This window comes from Cryptotermes secundus, unplaced genomic scaffold (assembly GCF_002891405.2).
Source record: "Cryptotermes secundus unplaced genomic scaffold, Csec_1.0 scaffold2357, whole genome shotgun sequence".
Taxonomy (NCBI): Eukaryota; Metazoa; Arthropoda; class Insecta; order Blattodea; family Kalotermitidae; genus Cryptotermes; species Cryptotermes secundus.
In genome coordinates this window covers 6,822-30,550 of record NW_019742567.1, presented here as the reverse complement: position 1 = coordinate 30,550, position 23,729 = coordinate 6,822, and the positions used below count along the sequence as shown (strand labels likewise).

Here is a 23,729-nt window from a genome sequence, read left to right as displayed (position 1 = left end):
GTGCTTCACACGCTGACATGCGTCACAGTGAGCGACCCATTTTCGTACCTTCCTACCTAGGTTCTTGAGGTAGAAGGAGAACGAGATCTGATCCACACACTTGTCAGTACCTTGATGTCCTAACAAGAGATGTGTGAATTCAATTACCTCGTACTCTAAGACTTTAGGGAGAATTGCCCTCCAGTACGGGTGTGTCCTGTCGTTTTTGCAGTACAGGATATCATCTCTCAACATGTATCGGTCCTTCATCGCTGCTGGGTTCTTAATCACTTCTGCCCTGATCTTTGCTAATGAGTCATCTTCCCTTTGATACTTCGCCAATCCCCGTAGTTCCTTTTTCAGGGAGGGGTCGAGACCTAAGTCGATTTTGGCGACTAATATTTCCGTAGGTTTTCTCACGAGGTCGAGGCTTTCCTTTGATGTGCCGACCGGATTTCGGCTTAGAACGTCCGCGAAGTGGTTGTTCGCGCCGCTAATATGCACAATGTTGAGGTGAAACTCAGTTTTACTCGCCGACTGCCCTTTTCCCCCAGGAATATCCCTGGTACTCATTTCTGTTAGAGGCCGAGTCGATTCCAGGGCCTCAGTGCGGGTGGAAGGATTAGGTCAATTGAAATATCCAGTTACCTCATCAGGAATCGAACCGACGACCTCCGGCTTGTAGCATAGCGCCTCAATCAAGTACCTTACCGCGGATCCTTTCTTTGAGCCGATTGTCTAGAAAATGTGGGAGCCTCGAAGTCTCACAACTTTATGGGCCTCCACGACCTGTTACAGGGATAACGTAAAGACTGTAACTAATTAACCAGTTAATCAATTCTATGGAATTGTGTCCTACTCGAGAAGTAACCAGTCGCTCAGTTGCTCAAGAACTTCCCATTATTTCATGGAACCCAAAAATTTCATTACTTTTTTCACAAGTGCCTTCCACTGATACCTATCCTAAACTAAAGAATCCAGTCCGTGCCACCCCATTGCGTAACTCGAAGATCTATTTGAATATTATTCTCACACTACATCTTTGTCTTCCTAGATGGAGACTGTCCAAGAGTTAATTTCTAGTTTGTGTTTCTTGTAGGTTTCAGTGTCGGAGATTCCTTGGGGTTCGAACCGGCGATAGAGGAAACTGGCTCGAAGCGCCGTTCCGTTCAAGACGGTCGCAGCGCCAACATCGGAGTGCAGACATTTGCAGCGCAGCATATGGCGGTGAGTGATATGAGCCGCCCGAGTGGGCGCAGTGTTTTCTCTGTTTCTGAACTCATAACTGTGTCGACAGAAGAAGAGGAACCTAGAACAAAGAATAAATGGGAGTTTGCTGCAGACAACCATCTACTGAAATTGCAGCGCCTGCAAAACAAAGTTCTCCGCATCGTTGGACATTTTCCAAGGCCGACACCGGTTCGCGATTTGCACATGGCTTTGAAATCTCCGTGCTTATATGAATATATAACAAAATTAAGCGGGAAATAAGCAGAAGTCATACAAAATCATGAAATTGCAAATATTCGAAACACTGGACAACGCGAACCACGACAAAAGAAATATAAGAGGCTTTGGCGGCGGTCAATCATACTATCCTTCAAATGACTAGACTGCCGTTGTAGCAGGAGCTACGAAGGATAGGGCATGATCTGCTGTACTGAGCCTCAACTGACAGAGGCCTTATATATTTTCTGCATACATTTAATAACATGTGGAATGTAAATGGTACATACTGACAACAGACTTATTACTGCTGACTGTGTGTCTGGCAGACGACAGACCCTTCCTCTCGTCAGACAGAGCGCCCCACATCAATAAGCCTGCCTGCAATTATCTGACAGTAATACAAATCTGATCGTAAGCCTCAGATAAGTTCTTTATTCCAAGATAGACTGGCCGACTGACAGTCGGTCGTAGCATAACTTTGACTTTGATTTAAGCTGCATTCAATAGTAAATGAAGGCCAGTGGTAGCCAGGGATGGCTAACGGCAGGCAGTGTGTCTAGTTATGGCTAGGAGGCCGTAAAATTAGGTAAAAGTCACCAGTTGAGTACTACTCGTAGTTGTGAGACTGTCGCTAGCCGGCAAGGACGTGAACAGGGAAGCAGAAGACATATTTGAATTCCGTTACCAGGTAAAGGCCAGCGAAGACACAGAAGACTTTGCGTGTGCTGTAGTGGGGAGTAGAGTGCGTGACTTAGTAAGATCATTATAATTACTTTTAGTTAAGATTTATAAGAGTTCAACAAATGAGGTTAGCAATTCAAACCCTTGTCTAGTCACTAACACGTGACATTTAATGACACTCTCATATCGACTCTATGTATCGTCTATGAGAGGATGATTAATACGTATGTAGCAGTTGATGGGATGGAAATTGGCAGAGAAAATCAAAGTTGCATACTTATCCACATCCCGCATGTCCTAACCTGGAATCGAACCTAGGACGCGGTGGTGGGTAGCTGGGAAATACTTTTTTCATCTATGGCACTGCCAAGAATTGGTGGAAATGAATGAAAGTAGAAGAGGAAGGAGGAGGAAATGAAACAGAAGGAGGAAAAGAAATGACCAGGAAAGAAGAGGAAAGAGGAGGAAGAAGGAGATAAAAGAGCAATGCTTTTTGCGTTCTCACTGATATTGAGCCGGATGTGAAAACGATAAGCAACAGTAATAGTAATCCCAGGATCTAGGTGCAGAAAATACCACTGTTGGCAGGCATGTCTGTTTCGCTCCTCTAGGTAACTGCTACAGGCGCATCAACCACGTCGACATTAAGCAAGAAATCAGTGTTTCATAGAAAGTCATTCACTGTTACGCGGTTCGAAATAATCGTTGGCTTTCTGCTCAACATTGCGAAAGTTAAGAACCTGGGCTGCACTGTTTTCCTTGTTCAGTGTATCCGTTGTCACCACGGCAGTGCGCATCTTCAGGTTGCGGATGGAGAACACGGCCACCAAGTGTGGATATGTAGCTGTAAATATATTGAATATGCATTTACGGAGAACCGACAATGGATGGTTCTTGAGGCAGGTGAATCCCTCGCTGTAAAGACACATGCCACGCACGATTTTTAATACAGGGCCTCAAAATTGAGGACTAGGCGTAGATGGGAAGGAAATACCAAAAGTTATCTTAAAATTATAGAAAGGGAAAATGTGGAGTTGGTCCGTTTGGTTAAGTTTAGGCACCAGTGGCGGGTTCTTTGAACACGTTAAAGGCAGCATATTGCTTAACAAGATGAGCGACTGCAGCTTTCCAAGAAATTCTACGCTCCATTGCAGGAAGGTAGTCATGAATTGACGTGTAAATTTGCCTTCTCGAGTTTCCATGTACATACTCTAACGCGAAATACAGGTCCCTTCATTTTGAACCTGCTCCTTTTTAAAATGCAATTTTACATAAAGTTTGTGTTGTTTACATTCCGCACACCGGTCCACTTTCTAAACAAAGCCCCTTTCTATAACCACTCGCACCCCCACCCGTTAATCCCAGGGCCTTCTCCATTTAGGGCTTATTCTCTTTTATAATGTGTAATCACTGTGAGCGTTGAAGTTTCAACATCAATTGTTGATTTATATTGTACATGACTTCGACTTGCCGCCAATAAAAATAAAAGTAAACAAGATTGTAATAGATTCTGAAAGGTTCTGGCGATGGTGTATAACACTCAGAACTACTGGGTTTCTGGACTTTCTCCATCGTCCGTTATTCTAAAAACTAGAAAACAAAACGTTTCGGAAACTGGATCTGTTTCGGTCCCCAGTTGAAGGGCAAGACACCTACTCTTTTTCCTCCCTTAGAGAGAGTTAACCTCAGTCCTCATTACGTGGCAGCATAGTTGGTTGAGGCACTGTGCTACAAGCCGGAAGGACACGGGTTCAGTTCCCGAATAGGTCACTGGATTCTTCAGTTGACCTAATCCTTTCAGCTACTCTATGGCCCTGAGGTCGACTCAGCCTCTAACAGAAATGAGTACCAGGAATCTTTCTGTGTGTAAAGGGTGGTCGGTGCGTAAGGCGGATCTTACCGCCACCAGTAAGCCAATTGTCTTGGGCCGCGCCATAGTCGCTGGCTTCCCACCACGGAGGCCCGAGTTCTATCCCGAGTCTGGTCAAGTGGGATTTTTGGTGGACAAAGTGGTGCTGGGGCAGGTTTTCTCCGAGTACTTCGGTTTCCCCTGCCAATCTTCATTCCACCAATTGCTCAACACTCACCCTCACCTATCATCTGGGGCTGGTACAATAGGCCAGAAGTGGCAGCAGTACATGGGACTTAGTCCCATCCCATTAGCAATAAAAAAAAAGCCAATTGTCTAGAAAATGTGGCAGCCTCAATGTTTCACAATCCTACGGGCTTCCACAGCCTCCTGTATGTATCGCTTTACATTTGTATCTACAGTTACTAAGAAGTTATCCGTCTTTGAATAAACAGAGTTTGCACTGTCATGTTCATAAACGCATGCCACTGGAATGTATCCTGAGAAACTGAATGTTTCGCAAGTGGCCTTTTCCTTCACTTTCCCCGACAGAATTCTGTACGCATTTCTCACTGTCCCCTTCTCTTCTTACACGAGTTCCGCATCATGTAATGTTTTCCAGCAGTAGCTTTGCCCACTGCAGACGGCTGCGTCCGGTCCAGATTACGGAAAGAGAAGTCACTGCCAGACGTGTGAATTAGTTGATACCTAATTTATTTGGCCACTGTTTTAACCAGCTATCGCATTACAGCAAGAAGCTGTTCATATTTCGTCTGCGCGTTGTAAACATAATGAATATTAATGGGAAGCTCCCAATTTTGGGCTTAGGACAGAGGTCACGGTAACTTTTTAGTCTTTAAGAACTGTGTAAATTCCCGATGTTTGACGATCCAGCGTCATTTATTGTGGCGAAGGAAAGTCATGAAACAGGTCGCAAATGGAATAAAACACTTGCAATGGATGTAATAAATTTTGTCTTTGAACCATTAGGTAGAAGCACAGTCCAGCTTCATGGCAATATAGATAAGAGCCGCGCATATGCATATTCATAGGCCGGTTTCAGTAACCATAATGGCGACCGTACTTAGCGTATACTACCGGAGTGCAGCGGTTTGTTGTGCGTTTTTTGTGGGAAAAAGGGTTTAATGCAAAGGAAATTCATAATGAAATATTTGGTGTTTACTTTAGAAAATATGTATCGCGTAAAGCGATACACAACTGGGTCGAGAAATTCTCTCAAGGACGTTCGAAAGTCGCAGATGGTGCCCGACCAGGTGCGGAATTCGGCTGAGACAACAGTCAAAAGACTTCTATACTGCGGGTTTCGACGCACTGATAAGCAATGGGATAAGTGTATCAATGTTAGTGGACGATATAATCGAGAAATAAATGTTTCTTCCAGGTTCTAAAATCGCATGCTTTACGTTTTATATCCATTTGTGACCTATTACTGACTCTCCCTTCTAAGTAATGCGCCTTTCAGTGTATATCTAGTGGTGAGACAGTTTCTTAGCGGTCTGCAAAGAGCGCATTTATTAATCTACATCATCTACTCTCGTTAAACATAACACAGACGCACCTACACCTGTTCACTCTACAGGGAGATGTCCATGGGTCTACAATAGGCCACAAGTCACAGAGTTTCACACTTAGGTTATAATTATAGGCAAACAAGTTTTTATGTAAGTGTTGTGCCTTTACGCAACAATTCGATTGCGTCCGCATAATCTTCGTGTTGCTAAAGAAGTATACAGATAATCCTAGAATGCCTTTCACTTGTTTTTTTCTTTTCATATTTCTTTGCCCCTTTTTTCTTCAGCGATATGTGACACGCTATATATTTGGTACAGAAGGAATATGTCTTTCGTCATACTTGAGCGAATCCTTGAGAAGAGAGTAGTGAACCAAACAAAATCTAACGTCGTTCTGCAGAACAGTTTATCTTGCACTCAGTACAAGTTTACTTTCGTACACAATATAGGAAGTGATGTCTATAGACCGCCATATTGCATGCAAATGTACTGTTAAGGAGGATACAGAAAAAACTTAGCACGAATGAAAATATTTACTTTTTTTAGAGCGCACACATTTTAAAGTGCTTGAAGACAAATGTCTCATGCGGCTGGTCGCCAGAGATTATTGTGACATGTGGGCAGTTTCTAGGAAACGAATTGGCTAACACGTTGCCACGGAGAGATTTATCCTTGGAAACAAGCTGGTTACGGAACACGGCTTCATGGACAAGAAAACTGAAAGCTGTAAACACTGAGAACCAGACGCTGCTTCGGAATTAGCACGCTGTTTCCATGGCAACGCATTCATGAAGAGCGGCGGGGGAACCCCTGGAGGCGCTGATCTCTTTTCGGTTCTGTCGTACTTATAAAAGGGAGTTCATTCGTGCATTGAAGGCAAACCCGTGTGGAGGCGGAATCGAATACCTCCACCGTGACCCTGCGAGTCGTAGGAGGTGACGAAAAGGGAAGTCTAAAATCCGAGAGAGTAAAATATGGTCGCGAGTCCTAAGGGGCTCGGACCCGAGAAAAACTTCGCTGGCAAGGGCTAGCAGCATACACAAAAGACAGACCCGTCCTCTCGTCAGAGAGGACGCCCAAGAAAATAAGACTTTAACTGTTAAATAGTAATAAATATCTGGTTATGAGCTTGACACCAAGACTTACTGTCTGACTCACCGTCAGTCGCAATGCGACTTTGACTTTGACATTCCGGGCAGAGATTCATCAGGCAGACTTGTTCAGAAGTAGATCAATGTGTGAGCTGTTATAACTGGTTGCAATTGTAAAGAAGTGCCAGTAAATCCAATCATCAAATCTAGAACCCATTATTATTACTCACGTCAAACCCGAAGATGTGACTACATATTGTTTTTATGGGAATGAAATGCGGTCTCTGACACTTAGGAGCAAAAATAGCTGTTCGGACTTGAAAGCAGAGCGTTAAGGGGAAAGCGTCAGCACAAAATGGAAGAAATTGCGTAGAAGCTTGGTAAAGATACTCAATAACAAGCTTTTTCATAATGCTCTCCTTAGCATGATCAAATCAAACAAGAGGGGCCAACGTGCAGGCTTAGGGGCAGGTTGGAGCACGATACAAGGGAAAGTCGGTAAATAGGCACCAAATGGAAATAAAAAGTAACACACGTGATAGTCGAACCTGGGAAAAACATTTATTTCTCGACATATCCACCAACACTGATACACTTGTCCCATCGCTTTAACACTGCATCGAAACCCACAGCATAAAAGTTTCTGACTTTTGTCTCAGCCACTTCAGAAACTCCGTTTCAACCTCTTCGTCATCAGCAAAACTTTTGGCTTGTTTCTCTACCCATTTGTAAAATGCTTTACATGACGAACACTTCCCACCGTAAACAGAAAACATTTCCTTATGAATATCCTTCACATTTGAGTCCTTTTGAAAGAAAGAAAGAAAAAAAAAGAAAAAAGAGAAAAACGCACAACAGAACTCTGTTCTTCTTCCTGAAGCACAGATGCAATTTTGACTACTGAAACCAGCCTCTGAATATGTGCATGTGCATCTGCTACCTAGACTCTAATGAAGCTGGACTGTGCTGCTACCTAGTGATACACATACAAAACTAGTTACCTCCATCACAGCTGTTTTACTTACATTTGTGACCTATATACTGTTTCTTCCGCGTAATAAACTGAATTAAAATTAACTAGGGTGTGGAGGTGTGTGCTGAATTCGTCTAACTCAGTACGCGTTCCAGCGTAGGGCTCTTGTGAGCCTTAGGGTTCCATAGAAGGCGAAGAATTTCCGTACTAATTGAAGGTATATTAGCTTCTTGAGAATTATTATTTCCCAGCAGTTGCTAATCAGTCAGTTTCTTCGCATTTTTGTGTACAATTTGCCTTCACGTTTATTAATTGAAGCTACAAATGTATTTTTGCAAAGCCCACACCATGGATTAGAGCAGTGGTTTTCAACCTTCGCCTGACCGCGGCCTGAGGGCCCGGTACCAGGCCGCGGCCCAGCGGTTGAGAAACACAGGATTAAAGTCGTTAAGTTTTATTTTATTCAGAACAAGTTCAAATGGAGTCACGCCTGCTGTCTCCTGAGACATGCGCTCTGCAATATGACGGATAAGAAAGAATATTTCGGAACAGCCTTCTGCCTCCATATTCAAGGTAAAAGAGTAAAGTGGGTATCTAACTATCAAACTGCATAAAGTCGCATTCCAAATTTAGTTAATCTCCATATCATTCAAAAATTTCACACGGTAACGGTAATGAGCACTCTAGTTTCGCTAAATTAGGAAATATCTTGATCATCCTAATATAAGGTTACTCACGTTATAAAATGAAACTGCTCAACTACATAAACACATAGACATAAAGTAGGCACAAGCTATATAAAAGTGTTTACTAAACCTAAAATATTTATAGGCCTATAGGAAGGCATAAACATTTTAAAACTGCACAGTGAAGAATTTCGTGATTCATTGAGGATTTCGCTCATTGACTACATTTCATGAAGATTCTGAAATCCGTTATTCTCTGTGTTTTGATTCCTCTCATTATTATGGTCACTATTGTTATCACGACTCCTGTTATGGTTACCATGGTTACTACATTCGGTAGTGGTGCCAGTGTCGCACGTCATGAGTCTCTCACACTGTTATTACCGGTTCTAAGAAACTAAAAATGTACGTCTTTGGGATGACCTCCAGGGACATAATAATGTTACGCCAGAATGATAAAAGGCATTGGAGTTGTACTCTTCTCCAAAGATAATTAGAATAATCAAGTCAAGGAGGATGAGATTAGTAGGGCATATAGCACGAATGGGGCAGAAGAGGAATACCTATAGGATATTTGTGGCAAAGCCAGATTGAAAGAGACCACTGGAGAGACCAAGGCGTAGGTAGTTGGACAATATTAAAATGGAACTTAGAGAGACAGGATGAGATGGCATGGATTGGATTGATCTGGCTCAGGCTAGGGACCAGTGGAGGGCTCTTGTGAACACGGTTAATGAACCTTCGGGTTCCTTAAAATGCTGGGAAGTTCTTGAGTAGCAAACACAATTGGCGGCTTCTCAAAAAGGGCTCAGCTCCGTGAGTGAGTGAGTGATAAAATACATGTCAAATTTCGTCAGAACCTGTTCAGAGGTTGCCGAGTTGAAGGATACAGGCGACCGGACAGACACGCACACATGACCATCCCTATATGAAATTTAATCAGAAAGATAAAAATTTGGAAAGTATCTTACAAATTCGTCTTCTCTCTATTGGTGATATCTAACCCTTGAGGTCTGTTTCGTGCAGTTATAGTTGTAATGATCACGCTTTTCTCATGTCGCAGGCCATGAATAAGGCCTCAGCAGTCACCGTTCCCCCCTTCAAACCCCTGCCGCCAGCCAATGAGGGACACCGAAACGTCTCTCGCCCGTCTCGACTGGCTTCGGGGAACGGCGTCGGGGTGCCATCAGTTGTGGCCGTCCCCGTACCGACCTTCCAGGCCATGCCTTCGTCAATCTCCCGGGTAACCACTGGACCAGCAGCTGTGGGCGTCAAAGTTGTGAGGGCACCCGTAGCCTTCAGGAACTCTTTGCAGATGGCTACAAACCACTTTCAGGTTCGTCTTCAGGATATTATTGATAATATTAGCGTCATATTATGGCCGATTCTTAGTGTAAATGTCTAGCGGATATGTTTTAGGGTTAATTCTCAATTTTAATATGCTGGGACTTTTTCTGTAGAATTTGAACAGTAGCAGAATGGGGAAAATTGCAAATAGTAGATCTACAGTCCAATTATCTTTAGAGCTTTGAGCAGCCCATCTATATGAGCGCTCCTTTCGTGTAGTCACGGCTCAGAAACTGAAAATGCTAGCGGAACAGATAAACCTACAACGCAACACATTATAAATAAAGCTTGCCCTCATTGCAGCAGATGCTAGAACGCAGCTCCGTACCTATATGCTTTGAGGTTCCTTTCTCGAAAATAAAGAAAACTTGAAACTTAAACCCCGATTTCCCGTTCGATGAGCCTGAGGTATTTTTAGTTCAAGCCGAAACGCTCGGTGGTTCTGTTGTGTCTGTCCCCAGTAACGGTGGAACCTGTACCAGTCTTACACATTCCACTGGCAACAACAGACGAGCACATGGGTACATTATTCTGTTCATTCCCTTACCACTACTGTTGTTCAGATTTATAAAAAATGCTATATGACTCATATAAATGCATTTTAATAACAATGGATCACAGCAAACCACATGTAAAGGACAATAAACTAAAATATCGACATTTATCAATCACACTGGACGGTTTTCTAAAATATATACAGGTAATAAATTACTTGGAACATAGAGTGCAACAAATCTGGTTGCATCCTCCTAGTCTTTTGTCAATCGAAAGGGACAAACACGACTAATCTGGCCGCAGAAAATTATCATCTGTCTTGAAGTATAAATCCGTGCCGTTTGATTTATTTCGGCGTCTTCAACAGGTTCGTAAAGACCAGCCAACTGCTGGTGATGAAGGACTGTCCACAAACACATTAACCCTAAGGACGGGGGCCACGAACCAGCAGAAGGCAGTATCACCCGCTCTAGATGCTTCATTAGACACAATGGGTTACTCCATCAAAACGCTTGCAAAGGCGACAAACTTATCAGAGGATGCCATTGCTGCAGCCATAGCCTTGCGACAGCAGCAGTTGATTCAGCAACAGCAGGCTGCAGCGACAAGTACAACGACGAGTACGACAACAACAAAGAAACCTCCGGTCTCGAATCCAGGGAAGAAGTACCTTCTCGCCACACCCAGTAAGGTCATGAACGCGCCCAAGGAGTACTATCCCGTAGGATATGACAAGAACTTCGACGATAATTTCGCGTCACGTGTCGAACTTCCGGACACGACGTTCAGCTGTGGCGACCAGAAGCACTTCCCAGGACTCTATGCTGATGAGGACTTAGGATGTATGGTGAGTATCTAGAACTGACTTGCGCACCCGGTGGTGCCTGGATTACACTGTAGACACGTTTACTGAGGACCCAACACAAATAACCTAAGCAATCGCAGGATCTGAGGCCCTCCCACCAGTGCTTATGAAAAGTTCTATCTTCCCGGATGTAACGTCGTGTAGTCCGTTAGAAATCAGTCACCGTTTCGGAGTAACATGTTGTCTCTATCTTGAGCGTCCAATAATAAACTAAGAAAGAAACCAGTCTCAAGCAGGTAGCACAAGTCAAGAAGGAAACCGGCGTGTAGCAGGTAGCATAAGCCAAGCAGGAAAATGGCGTGTAGCAGGTAGCATAAGCCAAGCAGGAAAATGGCGTGTAGGAGGTAGCATAAGCCAAGCAGGAAACCGGGATGTAGCAGGTAGCATAGGCCAAGCAGGATACCGGCGTGTAGTAGGTAGCAAAGGCCAAGCATGAAACCAGCAGGAAGCAGTGATATGTTGGGATTTTGGACTTTATCCATCGTCCTGGTTTTTAAGATAACAAATAAAAACACGACGTTTCGGAAACTGGATCTGTTTCCGTCCTCAGGTGAAGGAAAACACCTATTCAGTTGGGTCCCTTAGAAAGAGCTAGCCTCAATGATATCAGTGTGTTATACACCATCGTCAGAATCCTATAGTAACTACCAGCAGGAAGCAGGTTCCTTGCTTGGCGCATTCTTCGACCTTGTGGATGTGGAAGACTTGTTCTTCAGAAACGTCGGTTGACTTTTCAACGGGCTACACAGCTTTACGTTCCAGAAGATATAACTCATCGCAAGTAGTTCCTTTGTAGTTGATGCGGAGCCATAAAATAACCGAAAGGCTTTGCAAACATAAACCCAGCCTAAATACTGTAGTCAGAACGTTTTCGTTCCTTGACTAAGGCGAAACTCAGAATCGCATACCCTGAAATGTTTCTTACGTCTTTTGTTTTACTGTCTTCATTTTAACTTTAAAAATATGTAATTTATGTACACCTAATAACATTGTTTTAACAATTTAAGAATTCTAGGTATGCTTTTAAAGACATGTTTTAATCGGTTGTAGTCTTCACTAAAAATAAATTAAAAAAACTTATAAAATCGAAGCGAATTTCGCGTAAGTCGTGGATTTCCTATATTACTTCCTCTATTTATTTATTTTTTCGTTGCCTTACCTATCATTTCAACCGCTATTGGGGAGCTGTCCTGCCAACTGCTAAATTAAGAATGTAATTGAACTCGTTGCCACGGGGACAGATGCTCCACGTGTTCGATTAGCTCCGCTGCTGAAATCACAGGAACGGAAGAGTTTTTTTTTTTTGGCATTCAATTATCACAGGGGACACGCGGTTGCGTAGTTGATTCAGGCACTATACTATAACCCAGAAGGCCGCAGGTTCAAATGCCAATGAGGTGGATTTTTTTTTTCAATTGACCTAATCCTTCCAGCCGCACTGTGGCTCTGGGGTCGACTTAGCCTTTAGTAGACACGAGTACCAGGAACTTCCTGGAGGGGGTAAAAAGCGGCCGGCGCGTGATGCTGACAACCTTACCGCCATCTGTGAGCCGATTGTCTAGAATATGTGGGAACCTCGACGTCTCACAACCCAATGGGCCTTCACGGCCTGTTACAGGGATAGCTTTACCGATTACTTTCCATTACCACAGTTTAGGATTAAGACTTCAATTTATAATTCCTAGAAAGGAAAGAAAATTTAGGTGCGCGGAGCGCCTAAAGTCTGATTTACACTGCTTACACAGGACCAAAGTGACGAGGTATTACACACCTCCTTGTAACAATATTTCTTAACCATTACAACTGCTCAGCTTCTAAAAATAGCTATTTCAACAGCACTGTAGGAGTCTTTGCTGGTAGCTACTAACTTTTATAAAAGAAAGAGAAACAGCGTTAATTTCGACTCCTTAGAAAAACGAAAGAGAGAAAGGATCAAGTAAAAACTAATGCGTCATTCTTATCGGAGTCAGACACCAAGGAACGTCAGAATTACTCAGTTTTTTAACTTTGTCCAATTTCCGGTATTCTAGAAACTAAGAAATATAACATTCAGGAAACTGGAACTGTTTCCGTCCTCATATGAAGGGGACGGAAAACATCTACTCAGTTGAGTCCCTTAGAAAGAGCTGACCTCAGTCACTGAGTATCTGAGACCTGAAACGGATCCGTTTTCCAAAACATTGTTTTTTCTAGTTTCTGTAATACCGGGCGGCCGATCGGAGTGACATGAACTGTCTTCGTCCGCTAGAACAATGGGATCGTGGGTTCGAATCCCACTTGAGGCGTGGATGTCTGTGTGAGTTTATTCTGTGTTTGTATTGTTCTATGTGTAGGTAGCGACCTTGCGACTGGCAGATCCCAGTTTCACGGAGTCCTACCGACTGTGTATAGGATTAAGAAACTGAAAGGAAAACGGGCAAATGTCCAACAAAGGGCTGTAGAGCCATAGCTAAATGGGGAGATGGATAGATAGATAGATAGATAGATAGATAGATAGATAGATAGATAGATAGGTAGTCAGGCAGGGAGGGAGGTAGGTAGGTAGGGAGATAGAATACCGGACGATGAACAAAAAAAGTTCAGAAACCCAGTAAATCCTAGTATTATACACCTTAGTCTGAACCCTTTGGAATCTACCAAGGAACCTGTTCCTGCAACACCGGCTTACATCCACGATGTATTCGAAGAATATCTATCTAGAAACTTACTCACCTCTGTGTTGACTGCCCTCAGTTCTTCACATTCTGTATCGGTTTTCGGCACAGGAAATTCATTATACAGGCACGCGTATTGTGCAAGAACTACCCACCCATTTTTCCGTTCACCCATCAAGGATTTCTATACATATACGTACATACCGCATACTCCGGAATATGAAGCGATCCATTGACCTTCCGGTCAGAAAATCATGAAAAATTTAATCTGACATAAGTGAATATGTCTTTTAGTTCTGAGGGTTGTAAGCTAAAATAAGTGGAAAGTATACCATTTAGAAGTAATAGATTCAAATTGTAATACCTTAAATATATTTCTAGATTTAAAATAAATCGTTGGAATTGGCAATTAGAACGTCTCTTAATCATATTTAATCGCAAGAATTCAAAAATAAGGTGACCCCTCTTTTATAAGAAGCAGTATTTAAGAAAGAAAGAAAGAAAGAAAGACTCGCCTTGTGTTTTGTCCAATGCGATCGTTATAATGCCATCTCACAGTAGTACCGGGGAGCCATGTGACTGAATCATCGCGTGTTTTCTCTGGTTCCTTCTTTTCGTGATACTTCCGCGAGACATGTAGAACTTGTTGAGGTTCGTGTGATGTCGCCAACCGAAATGAGATGCAGTGGTTCACGGTGACGCTCCCGAGACATGCGCGGTGCTAGTACGTGACGTGCTGACACAACACGTCGCCTTTCCTTTACATAACGCAGTTACAGACATCACGGCAATTGTGAAACGAGGCCATCTGTCTGTACTAACAAGCAATGCTTCAATAGCGTTGACGCCTTCTCCAGCAGTAAAGTAGGATTACAGGTGACTATTCCAACTGGGACGACATTGTCAGCATTGTATCGTCGTTCGTTAACGAGATGTGAAGACTCAGTAGCGATTCCGTTTGTGTGTTTCCGGAACTGAGAGTATGCCTCGTGCGTTTGCACCAACCGACAGGTTTGTTGAGTATAACACTGAGCGTGGAATTAACAAAAATGAATAAAGGCTCCGTGTGAAACAGAGAGAACGGAAGTTGCGAGATAAATGTCTTTTTGATCCGCTGTCGCTGCTGTCAACAGGCTGCGATAACTTGGCAGCATTTATATCTCCTATAATACGTCGGTAATGTCAACGCCATCCTTCATATTGCATAGGAAAATTTACTTCGGGCTATCCACACTGTTAGAAATATACTTATCGTGACCACTAGCAGCATTCCGTGGCTATCTTGTATTCATTCTGTGTCCGATGGTGCAAAAATTAAAGGCAATTCTGCTGTAAATTTTGATAAAATAATCAGACGGCAATTAGGCGTGTCTTATTTTTCTATGTGTTCGCTTTTCAAAGTATTTGCCCGAACATCCCACGAGTTTCTGCTTATATCACAATGAATGTTTTGATTGAACCTCATGGTAAGTTTAGCCGCTACTCTCTATGACTATTTTTCACTTCAAAGGCAGTCAGTAAGTGCCGGACATGTTGATGTAGTCGATGGCCGTCCACAGCTCGCATCGGCATTTGTTAGCTCTCCCTCGTGTCTTTGCACCCATTCATAACAATTCTTCTGGCTCCTACAGTTACTGCCATACGGAAGAGTCATTCAAGTTGTCACTCGATTTCACCACAGAAATCAGAGCATAACAGGGTGCCCCAGAAGGAAAGGTCAATTATCTGGGCAGTCACAGTATCGGTCACTCTAAACAAAAGAGCGTATATGTACATCCTATTCCGAACGGTTTCAGAGATACAGTTATTTCACTGTACACTGTACAGACGAGCAACACACCATGTCCTCACACGAGTTGCAAAGTGCACTGATGTTTACGGTGGAATTTTCGAGAATGTATTATAATGGGTGAACAGTACCAACTTTATCACGTGAACAGTAAATACAGGTCTTAGAAACAGCACGTAATATCTCTTTCTTATGAATCGTTTTGGAACTGTACAGTGATTTTTTTTAACTGTATCTCGGAAACCGTTCGGAAGAGGACATACACGTATATATTGCTTACAATGACCGACACTATGTCCTCCCAGGATATTTGGTGCATTGCATGAACGGAGGAGCCACTTTAAATGTGAAGACTGCGGCCTTCGGGGACGTGACACCGTGCATATTTGTACTATATTCAATTACTCTCTCAGTAACTCAGGCTGTATACGTGTAGTTGTGAGTTATAAAGGTAGAGTGAATAATTAATTTAAAATGTCGTGAAACATATTACAGTCATGATCTTCTTTCTGGTACAATACTACTCCTGCATGTGAGTGAGTTTAGTTTGGTAGACTCTATCATCATGGCAGAACGGTGAAGATAGAGGCAGCAGGTTCCCCCGAAACATTGGTGTCTGTTAAGCACCCAATAAGATCGCAACCTTCGCATTCATTGCCACGAGAAACTCATATCTCACATAATGTATGTGTCACAGAATTAGTTTATTCTCAATCGAAATACAATAAAACCAACAAAATGAAAGGTTCATATTCTTTCTAACCGCAGTATTTTCCCCTGCTATCAACATCACTTTCAGGTATATATAAACTAAAACTGCCTTCACTTGTATACGTGTACTTCCGGCTTTTGTGAATTTACGATTTATGTGTGACTGTAGATTGGGTTTCGATTCTTCAATAGATTTATTGACCATTTACAGATCGTAACTACAAATAACTATAAAACTGAAGAAAGCAGTCTTCTGGGATTTGGCACAGTGTCTATGTCGTGTGAATCGGTTCACACGGTCTCTTCGCCTGCGGATTTCTTAAAATTTTCCTTCTACCCTGAAGATGGAGCCAATACGTTCCTCCGAAACGTCGGTTAACACCACATATACACGGTGCCATATCCCAGAAGAATGCTTTCTTCATAGTCACCGCCGTGAAAACCTCGAATCTTACAACTATAATATTATTGCTGACTCCCATACTTTACAAATTACTGGCACACTCTAAGTCTTCTCAGTCTTCACCAGTCGTATCCTGGCAACAGATTTTTAACACAGTAATTATAACAGTCTCACTGTAACTACAGCACATATATAATCTTCTCTTCACAGCCGGACTTTCAACTCTCTCTCTCTGTCAAGTAACAACTAAGTGGGAAACCCCAGTTGGCTTCTTCGTAACCATGTTGCACGGACCGAGTAGAAAACACTGCTTGCAACATTAACTCTATTGCTGTTTGCGTATTCGTTGCAGCGGGAACGTGTTTGCCGATCCGCTGCCTGTAAACAGGTTGCATAACATTGCTCAGCCAAAGTCTGTACTTGCTACATTTGTCATATTGTTTATTTCGAGGTCTTTGCCTAGCAACGGGTATACGCACAACAATAGTATGATATTAAATTTAGTAATATGCCTACGGCTGAAAACGGTGACAAAATATATGTGTTTCTGCTAACATATTTAATTCCATCGGCAGGTGTTCCATGTGTGCGCTTTCACAGATGATGGACTTATCATGAAAAGCTTCCTCTGCCCGGAGTCTACACTGTTCGACCAAACGATCCTCAAGTGTAACTGGTGGTTTTACGTGGACTGCAAAGCTTCAAAGAAGCTCTACGACAGTAACATACCAATTTCTAAAAGTTACCAACTTATGAAGGCGCTGGCTTTCTTCTCCTCGTACAACAAGAGCTAAACTCAAGGCCAACGAAGTGAAACGTCATTGCTCAATGAACTCTGCGCTCAACCGCATAGTGATACAGGCTCGTTCATGAAGACTGAATAAGGCAAGAGAGACATGTACCTAGATAAGGAGCAGAAAGTGTTAAGAATGAGATATTCTGCATGTTCGTGCCATCTGTTAGAAACCTTACTTATTCCTTGTCCCATAACTTTCTGCTAAAGAGTTGTCTGCTCATTAAGTAACCAGAAAATGACATTGGCTTTTAAGACAATCAGTTACGCCGAGAAGCGGCGGTCGCTCGGTCGGTATAGTTCGCTTGCGGACTGAAATCACGGAGTTACATATTTCATTTTTTTTTCACATCGATACTTCAGCAGTTTTCTATATTTATGCAAACTATGACATACGTTTTGGAATAACTGAACCGTACAAAAAGTTTACTTTTAGTTTTGTCTAGCAGGATTCAAGCCTGGATTATACTTGCTAATTACGATATTCCGTAAACCAGAGTCACTTTATAACAGCACGAGAAACAAGGCCGCAAAGCGCTGTCGTGAAATGACGTTAAATTATATAGCTTGTGGCACAAAGTGGCATGCTGTCAAAAAGTGACCGTAGTTTACGGTATATTCGTGGATAAGTCGACTGAAATTCAACAAGGAATAACGTCTTCCTTTTCTTCATTCTTTTCTTTTTCTCTGCTTTGCTCTCTTTCTTTCTTTCCCTCCTTTTCGTAATTGTATCTCGGCTGCCATTTCTCCGTTAACACAGTGAACGAAGTTACATGTGTATCCTTCAGATGGCTCAGATGGGAACACAGATCTGGCACGAGTGTAAATACGTGAACTCTGCTACGGTGTCAGGACTGTACACACTTGCTAGCCCGTCTCCTGTTATGTAGCCTGGGCCGTTTAAATTGCAACCCAAAGAACAATAAATCATCCACTGCTGTGTGGAAATGAAAGCGGAGTTTGTTTCCACTGTGTAACGGGTTATTTCAATTTTCTTCGTGACCCTGTGGTCAACGTTACCCTTAGGCAGCGTCTACACGAGGGCACAAAATGCGTCCCTTGTAACGAACGTACTTCATGACGGACGTTGCTGAGGACACCACACAGTTGCAGAATGCGGTGCGTAGTTTTTTGTCTGCAATGGAGCCAGAAGAAAGCGTAGCGTTCGACTCTCTTGTTTGTTTCTATAACGCACGTCACGACGTTCGTTACAACGGACGTATTTTGTGCGCTCGTGTTGCCACCGCCAACAGTACAGAAGCTCTGTAAATGTGAAGACGGTGTTTTCACGGGCAGAAATTGCGTTTAATACTCGGACATTACCTCACTCGAAATCGTTTGCTGCCATTCGCGAAGCACTGAGCGATGAGTAGCGTGACAAGGAAGAAAAGACAATATTGATGTCGCCTTTAAGACTGCATGTACAGTAGCGGTTTAAATGTATAGGAGCCAGTGAATGACGGAAGACCAAAAAACAGGGCTCATTGGCTCGATCTGGTAGTGTTAACATGAATTCTTTTGCGATTAGCTTGTTCAGCAAAATGGGATAAACAAAAAAAGATGATGTGCAAACTAACGTAGATTCATCGGAAGGGAAAAATAACATGAACTGCATATACACTTTTATAAAACATAACACACCTTTATTTCATTCTACGTATTTCAGCAGGATTTGAACCCATACCTCCATCTAAGCATAGTCCTGATGCTTTCCTTTCAAAGTGGAAAATATCTGTAGAAAATTTTTAGGCGGTTCTGAGTGCGAAAACATGTGTATGCCTGTCGCTGAATAATTTATTTTTATCATGACCATCCATAATCAATGCTTTTGCAACATGAAGCATCACTTGTTTCTTCCACAGGTTAGTTTACAGCACTGCATGTGATATCTTACTTGTACCTGTCCATACTTCACATGTATTTTATACAGTGTCAGATGTTTCATTTTTTCTCTCAAATCTTGTGAGCAAAAGCGTTTTCACATTCACGAGGTCTATATAAGCACAGAAAAATGAGAAGAACACGGTAGTGCAGTTGGTTGAGGCACTGTGCTACAAGCCGGAAGGTCGCGGATTCAATTCCCGATTACGTCATTGGATTTCTTCAATTTATCTAATATAGCGGCCGCACTATGGCCCAGAGGTGGACTCAACATCTAACAGAAATGAGTACCAGGTACATTTCCGGGGGTAGGGCGGCCGGCGCGTAAGGCTAACAACCTGAACGTCATCTGTGAAGCGATTGTCTAGAAAATGTGGGAGCCTCGACATCTCACAAGCCTATGGGCCTCCACAGCCTGTTACAGGGATAACTTTGTCTTCTACAAACGTATAAGAATGTTTCAGATGCCTGTTTGCTCATTGAAATTTTTTAGAGCCAATCCAAATCCTTTCAAATTCCATTATATTTTAAATAATATATGATCGTTAATGTTATTCTTATAGCACCAGTCGCTGTTACTTACACTTCGTTTAGGAGTAACCACAAAAATACTCTTTCATATTCTTTATCTTCCCAGTAATGCGTACCGGGACACCCTCACGTAAATTAGGGTTTCCAGGCGTCAATAGGGCAGATGTGAGAGAGCTGTCTAGGTGTTGATTGCAGAACAGCAAATTGCCGGCCGGGCTGGAGACCTTTGACGTCAACGTCAGCTAGACAATGCACGTGCGTATCATTATCTCATTCCCCAATTACCGGAGAATTTCGAAATTTAACACTCATAAACTGATAACCCACTGACGCGATTAGTCGCTAGCGGCTAGCCGCGTTAGTGGGTTATCAGCCTAAACCGCAGTTTAATAATTGGCCTCGAGCGACTCGGCAGACGTGCCGCGTTAGTGGGTTATTCACCATATACACTAATGCAGAGGTTCTCAAACTTTTTGCCTCTAAGCCCCCCCTGACAAGAAAAATACTCTCAGGCCCCTAGCTGTTTTTTTATCAAAATAGAAGTCATGGTATGTTTGACGTTTTATTCAGTTTATTTTGCTTTTTTCTACGTACTATTTAGCAGTCTTTTTACTCAAAATTAAAGTATCACAATATTAGGCCTACAATAGAAATTAGTTTTAACACTTACAATTAACCAAAATATGTATTGAAATGAAACGACATTTAACTGACAAGTATTTAATTTTTTTCTGCAAAGAAAATCAAACATTTAAATGTCAAATTTCAGTGTGATGGATGGGCCTACTTTTGAGAACAAAGTTTATCAAAAAGTGGTGGAAGATCAGAAATGGCCACTCCAACTTCTTTAGCAATATTTAGCCTTGAACGTTACTTTGACTCTATAGCTGCCAAAGCAGAAAAGCCGGTCTCGTATAAGTAAGTCGTTGCGAAAGGAATCAGGATGTTAAATGCTTTTTGCCTCAAAGTTTGGAATTCCGTGCCAATATGTATCCACAACTCCAACAAAGACAATTCCTTAAATGTACGTTTTAATGAGGTATCACTAGTGAGATCGATGAGTTCTTCTTGCTCATTTACATTCAGAGATGATGGCCCAGGAACATTTTCGAATGGATTTTTAATCCAATTAAATTTATCAAAATCATTGCAAAAGTATTTTTCGAAAGGAACTTTCAACATTATGAGATGATCAAGTAGGCAGCTTTTTATGTCCGTTGGAAGCACTGGATTATCGGTGTCTTGTACCAATGACACTAGAGTAGGGAACATGTCTAGCGTATCACTTTCCATACTCTTTCTCCAGAGCTCTAATTTTCTCATGAATGACTTCACTTTGTCATTCCAAGAAAGTACAGTTGCCTCATTCCCTTGATGTGAAGTGTTGAGGATATTTAGTTTTTCAAATATATCTGTGAGGTAAGCCATTTTCAATAAAAAATCCTTGTTGCTGAAACTGTCTGCCAGTGAGTGATTTTCCCCATTAAAAAACAAAACACATCATGCCTCAGCTCAAACATTCTCTTTAATACCTTGCCTCTTGAAAGCCATCGAGCATCAATAAAAAACAATAGAGCAGTGTTTTCGGCACCCATTTCCTCACACAGCATTTTAAAAAGTCTAGACTTCAGAGGATTTGTCTTGATAACATTGACGGTTTTACAACCGTCTGCAGCGCTTCATGAAGGGGTGGGCTGAGTTCTTTAGCTGCCAGAGCCTCCAGATGTATCATACAGTCAGTCCATACTGCTTCGGGAGCAACAGCTTCAATTTTTGCTTGTAATCCAGCATGGACTCCAGACACTGAACGAGCTCCATCTGTACATATGCCAGTGCATTTATCCCATGATATCCTATTTTCATTAAAGAAAGCATTAATCATGTCGAAAGGGTTTTGAGCTGTTGCTGTTCTCAAAATAGGGTCACAGAAAAACAATCCTCTCCCATATTACACTCAACAACAAAACGAACGTACGCAAACAAATGAGCATCTTTATGAATATCAGTCGCTTCGTCCACTTGAAGTGCAAAGCACTTGTTACGCAACTTCTCAATTAAATGCCGACGTAAATCGTCAGAAATGTCTGAAATTCTTCTACAAACTGTGTCACTAGAGAGGGGGACATTTTTCAATTGTTGAACAGAAGAGTCACTCAACATTGTTGCTACTATGTCAATCGCTGCTGGTAAAATCAGTGTTTCTGCAATTTGTGTGGTTTCCTGCATTTAGCAATTCTATGAGAAACCTGGTAAGAGGCTAAAAGGGCCTTAGAAGTCACATTTGTTGTTTTAGCAAATTTCTGTTAGCTTTCTAACAAAATAATCTTTTGGTTTATTTGTAAACTTCGGAAGTTTGGTTTCAAGCTGTCTCTTTAATTTATTAGGTTTCATACTGTCTGCAGCTAAAATACTTAGACATATCACACATTGCGAATGTTCTTCATCATTGATCACAGTTTTCGTAAAGCCTAATGATAAATAGTTCTCTTCGTACCTTCTCATTTTCACACTCCCAGTAGCTTCTTTCCCACCACTAGTTGAAGGAGCACTGGTGTCTTCATTTCTATCACTACTCAGGAAACGCTTCATGATCAATTGTTCATAATCAAGCCAATTTCAAGAGGTAAACAAATCAGCACAACTGCATTGAAATGCTGAATGCATAAGAACACAACATCAATCAGGCATACCAGTCAATTACCATTGAGTCTGGTGACAAACTGCCTGCTCCATGCCCAACAGGCGCCAATGACATGACATAAGTCGCTGCTTTCAGCTGCGCGTGTACAGTGCTGCCTGGAAGAGGATGCAGCTGCTGCCGAACTATCAACACTGTCTCTGGCATACGCGTTTTATAACTGCCGGTAAAGAGAATAATTATTAGTTATTTTGAAATTCATGATAATTAAAACCTGTACTCATCAAAAGTTTTTCTATGTGTATTTTTATTTTTTGTTACTTTTCTAATTTATTTAGGACAGTTTTAATTTTTATCTGTAGGAAAGTGTGCTGCATCCCCCTTTCAAGCCGTTCGCGCCCCCCCCCTGGGGTCGCGCTCAAAGTTTGATAACCACTGCACTAATACAGCGAACGGATGCGCGCGACAAAGAGCGGCTAGCCGCACGCGACTAGTCGCGTGAGTGGTTTATTAGTAGGACCCGGATCTTTATGCGCTAAAAGCGGGAAAATATGCACCCAAAATAAAACAATATGCACTTAAGAAACAGGTCACTTTATTCAGACTCACCTATTTACATGTATCACTCACTGCAGAAAGTGGCATCACAATGGGCAACTGGAAGTCTTTCAGTGTTTCCTGAAGACAAACTGCGCCTATTGTCCATCAAAATGAGTTTGTAGGCTGAGAATGATCTTTCTACATCAACTGACATGATTGGACAGTATTTATACACTGGCGCTGAAGGTTCGGAATATTCATCTGACAAAGATACCCTAATTCCACTGAAGTACTGACTAATTAACTGAATCTTTTTTAGTTCTGGGTTCGAATTCAACTCCATTTCTAACTTGCATTTAATCTTCTCTCCAATTTCGCCTGGAGCGGAATTCAGTGAACATGTTGCTTTCTGAACGAGTTCAGATGAGTCGTGAAGGAGTGCACCACAAGATTCTAAGCTCTTAAAGGCTTTTGAAACTGTAGCAAAATGTGCATGGATAAAATTCACATCTTGATAAACAGTATCACTTCCAAACATCACTTTTGCTTCACGGACAGATGCATACTCATCTTCAAGTTTTGTAACTACTTCTTTTATTTGATTGAAATTCTCCTGATAAATTGAAACTTCTGATAACCATGTCCCCCACCTAGTTAGGACAGGTTCAGGTGGCAGAGGAATTTGAGGTAGGCAATTTTTGTAGAACTGGACACGAGCTGGTGCTTTCAGAGACATGTTTGTTCTCACTTGCAGTTAAATCGTTTACAGCTGAAACTGTGTGCTTTTTTTTCTGCAATACCGTGTAATCCGTGCGCTAAACAGGTTACGTGTATAAGATTTG

The 23,729-nt window shown here is 42.1% G+C and overlaps 1 protein-coding gene across 1 annotated transcript in view; it reads left to right on the top strand.

The window, feature by feature from the left end:
• The window catches only part of LOC111873366, a 61,226-nt gene extending 42,840 nt beyond the window's left edge, over positions 1 to 18,386 (top strand). The window contains exons 5-8 of the mRNA XM_023868025.2: positions 1,079 to 1,206; positions 9,304 to 9,576; positions 10,450 to 10,929; positions 17,080 to 18,386. Of these exons, the coding sequence (XP_023723793.1) occupies positions 1,079 to 1,206; positions 9,304 to 9,576; positions 10,450 to 10,929; positions 17,080 to 17,298 (1,100 nt within the window). The 3' untranslated portion in view covers positions 17,299 to 18,386. The remainder of the gene's footprint in view (positions 1 to 1,078; positions 1,207 to 9,303; positions 9,577 to 10,449; positions 10,930 to 17,079) is intronic.
• The last annotated feature ends 5,343 nt before the right edge of the window (positions 18,387 to 23,729 follow it).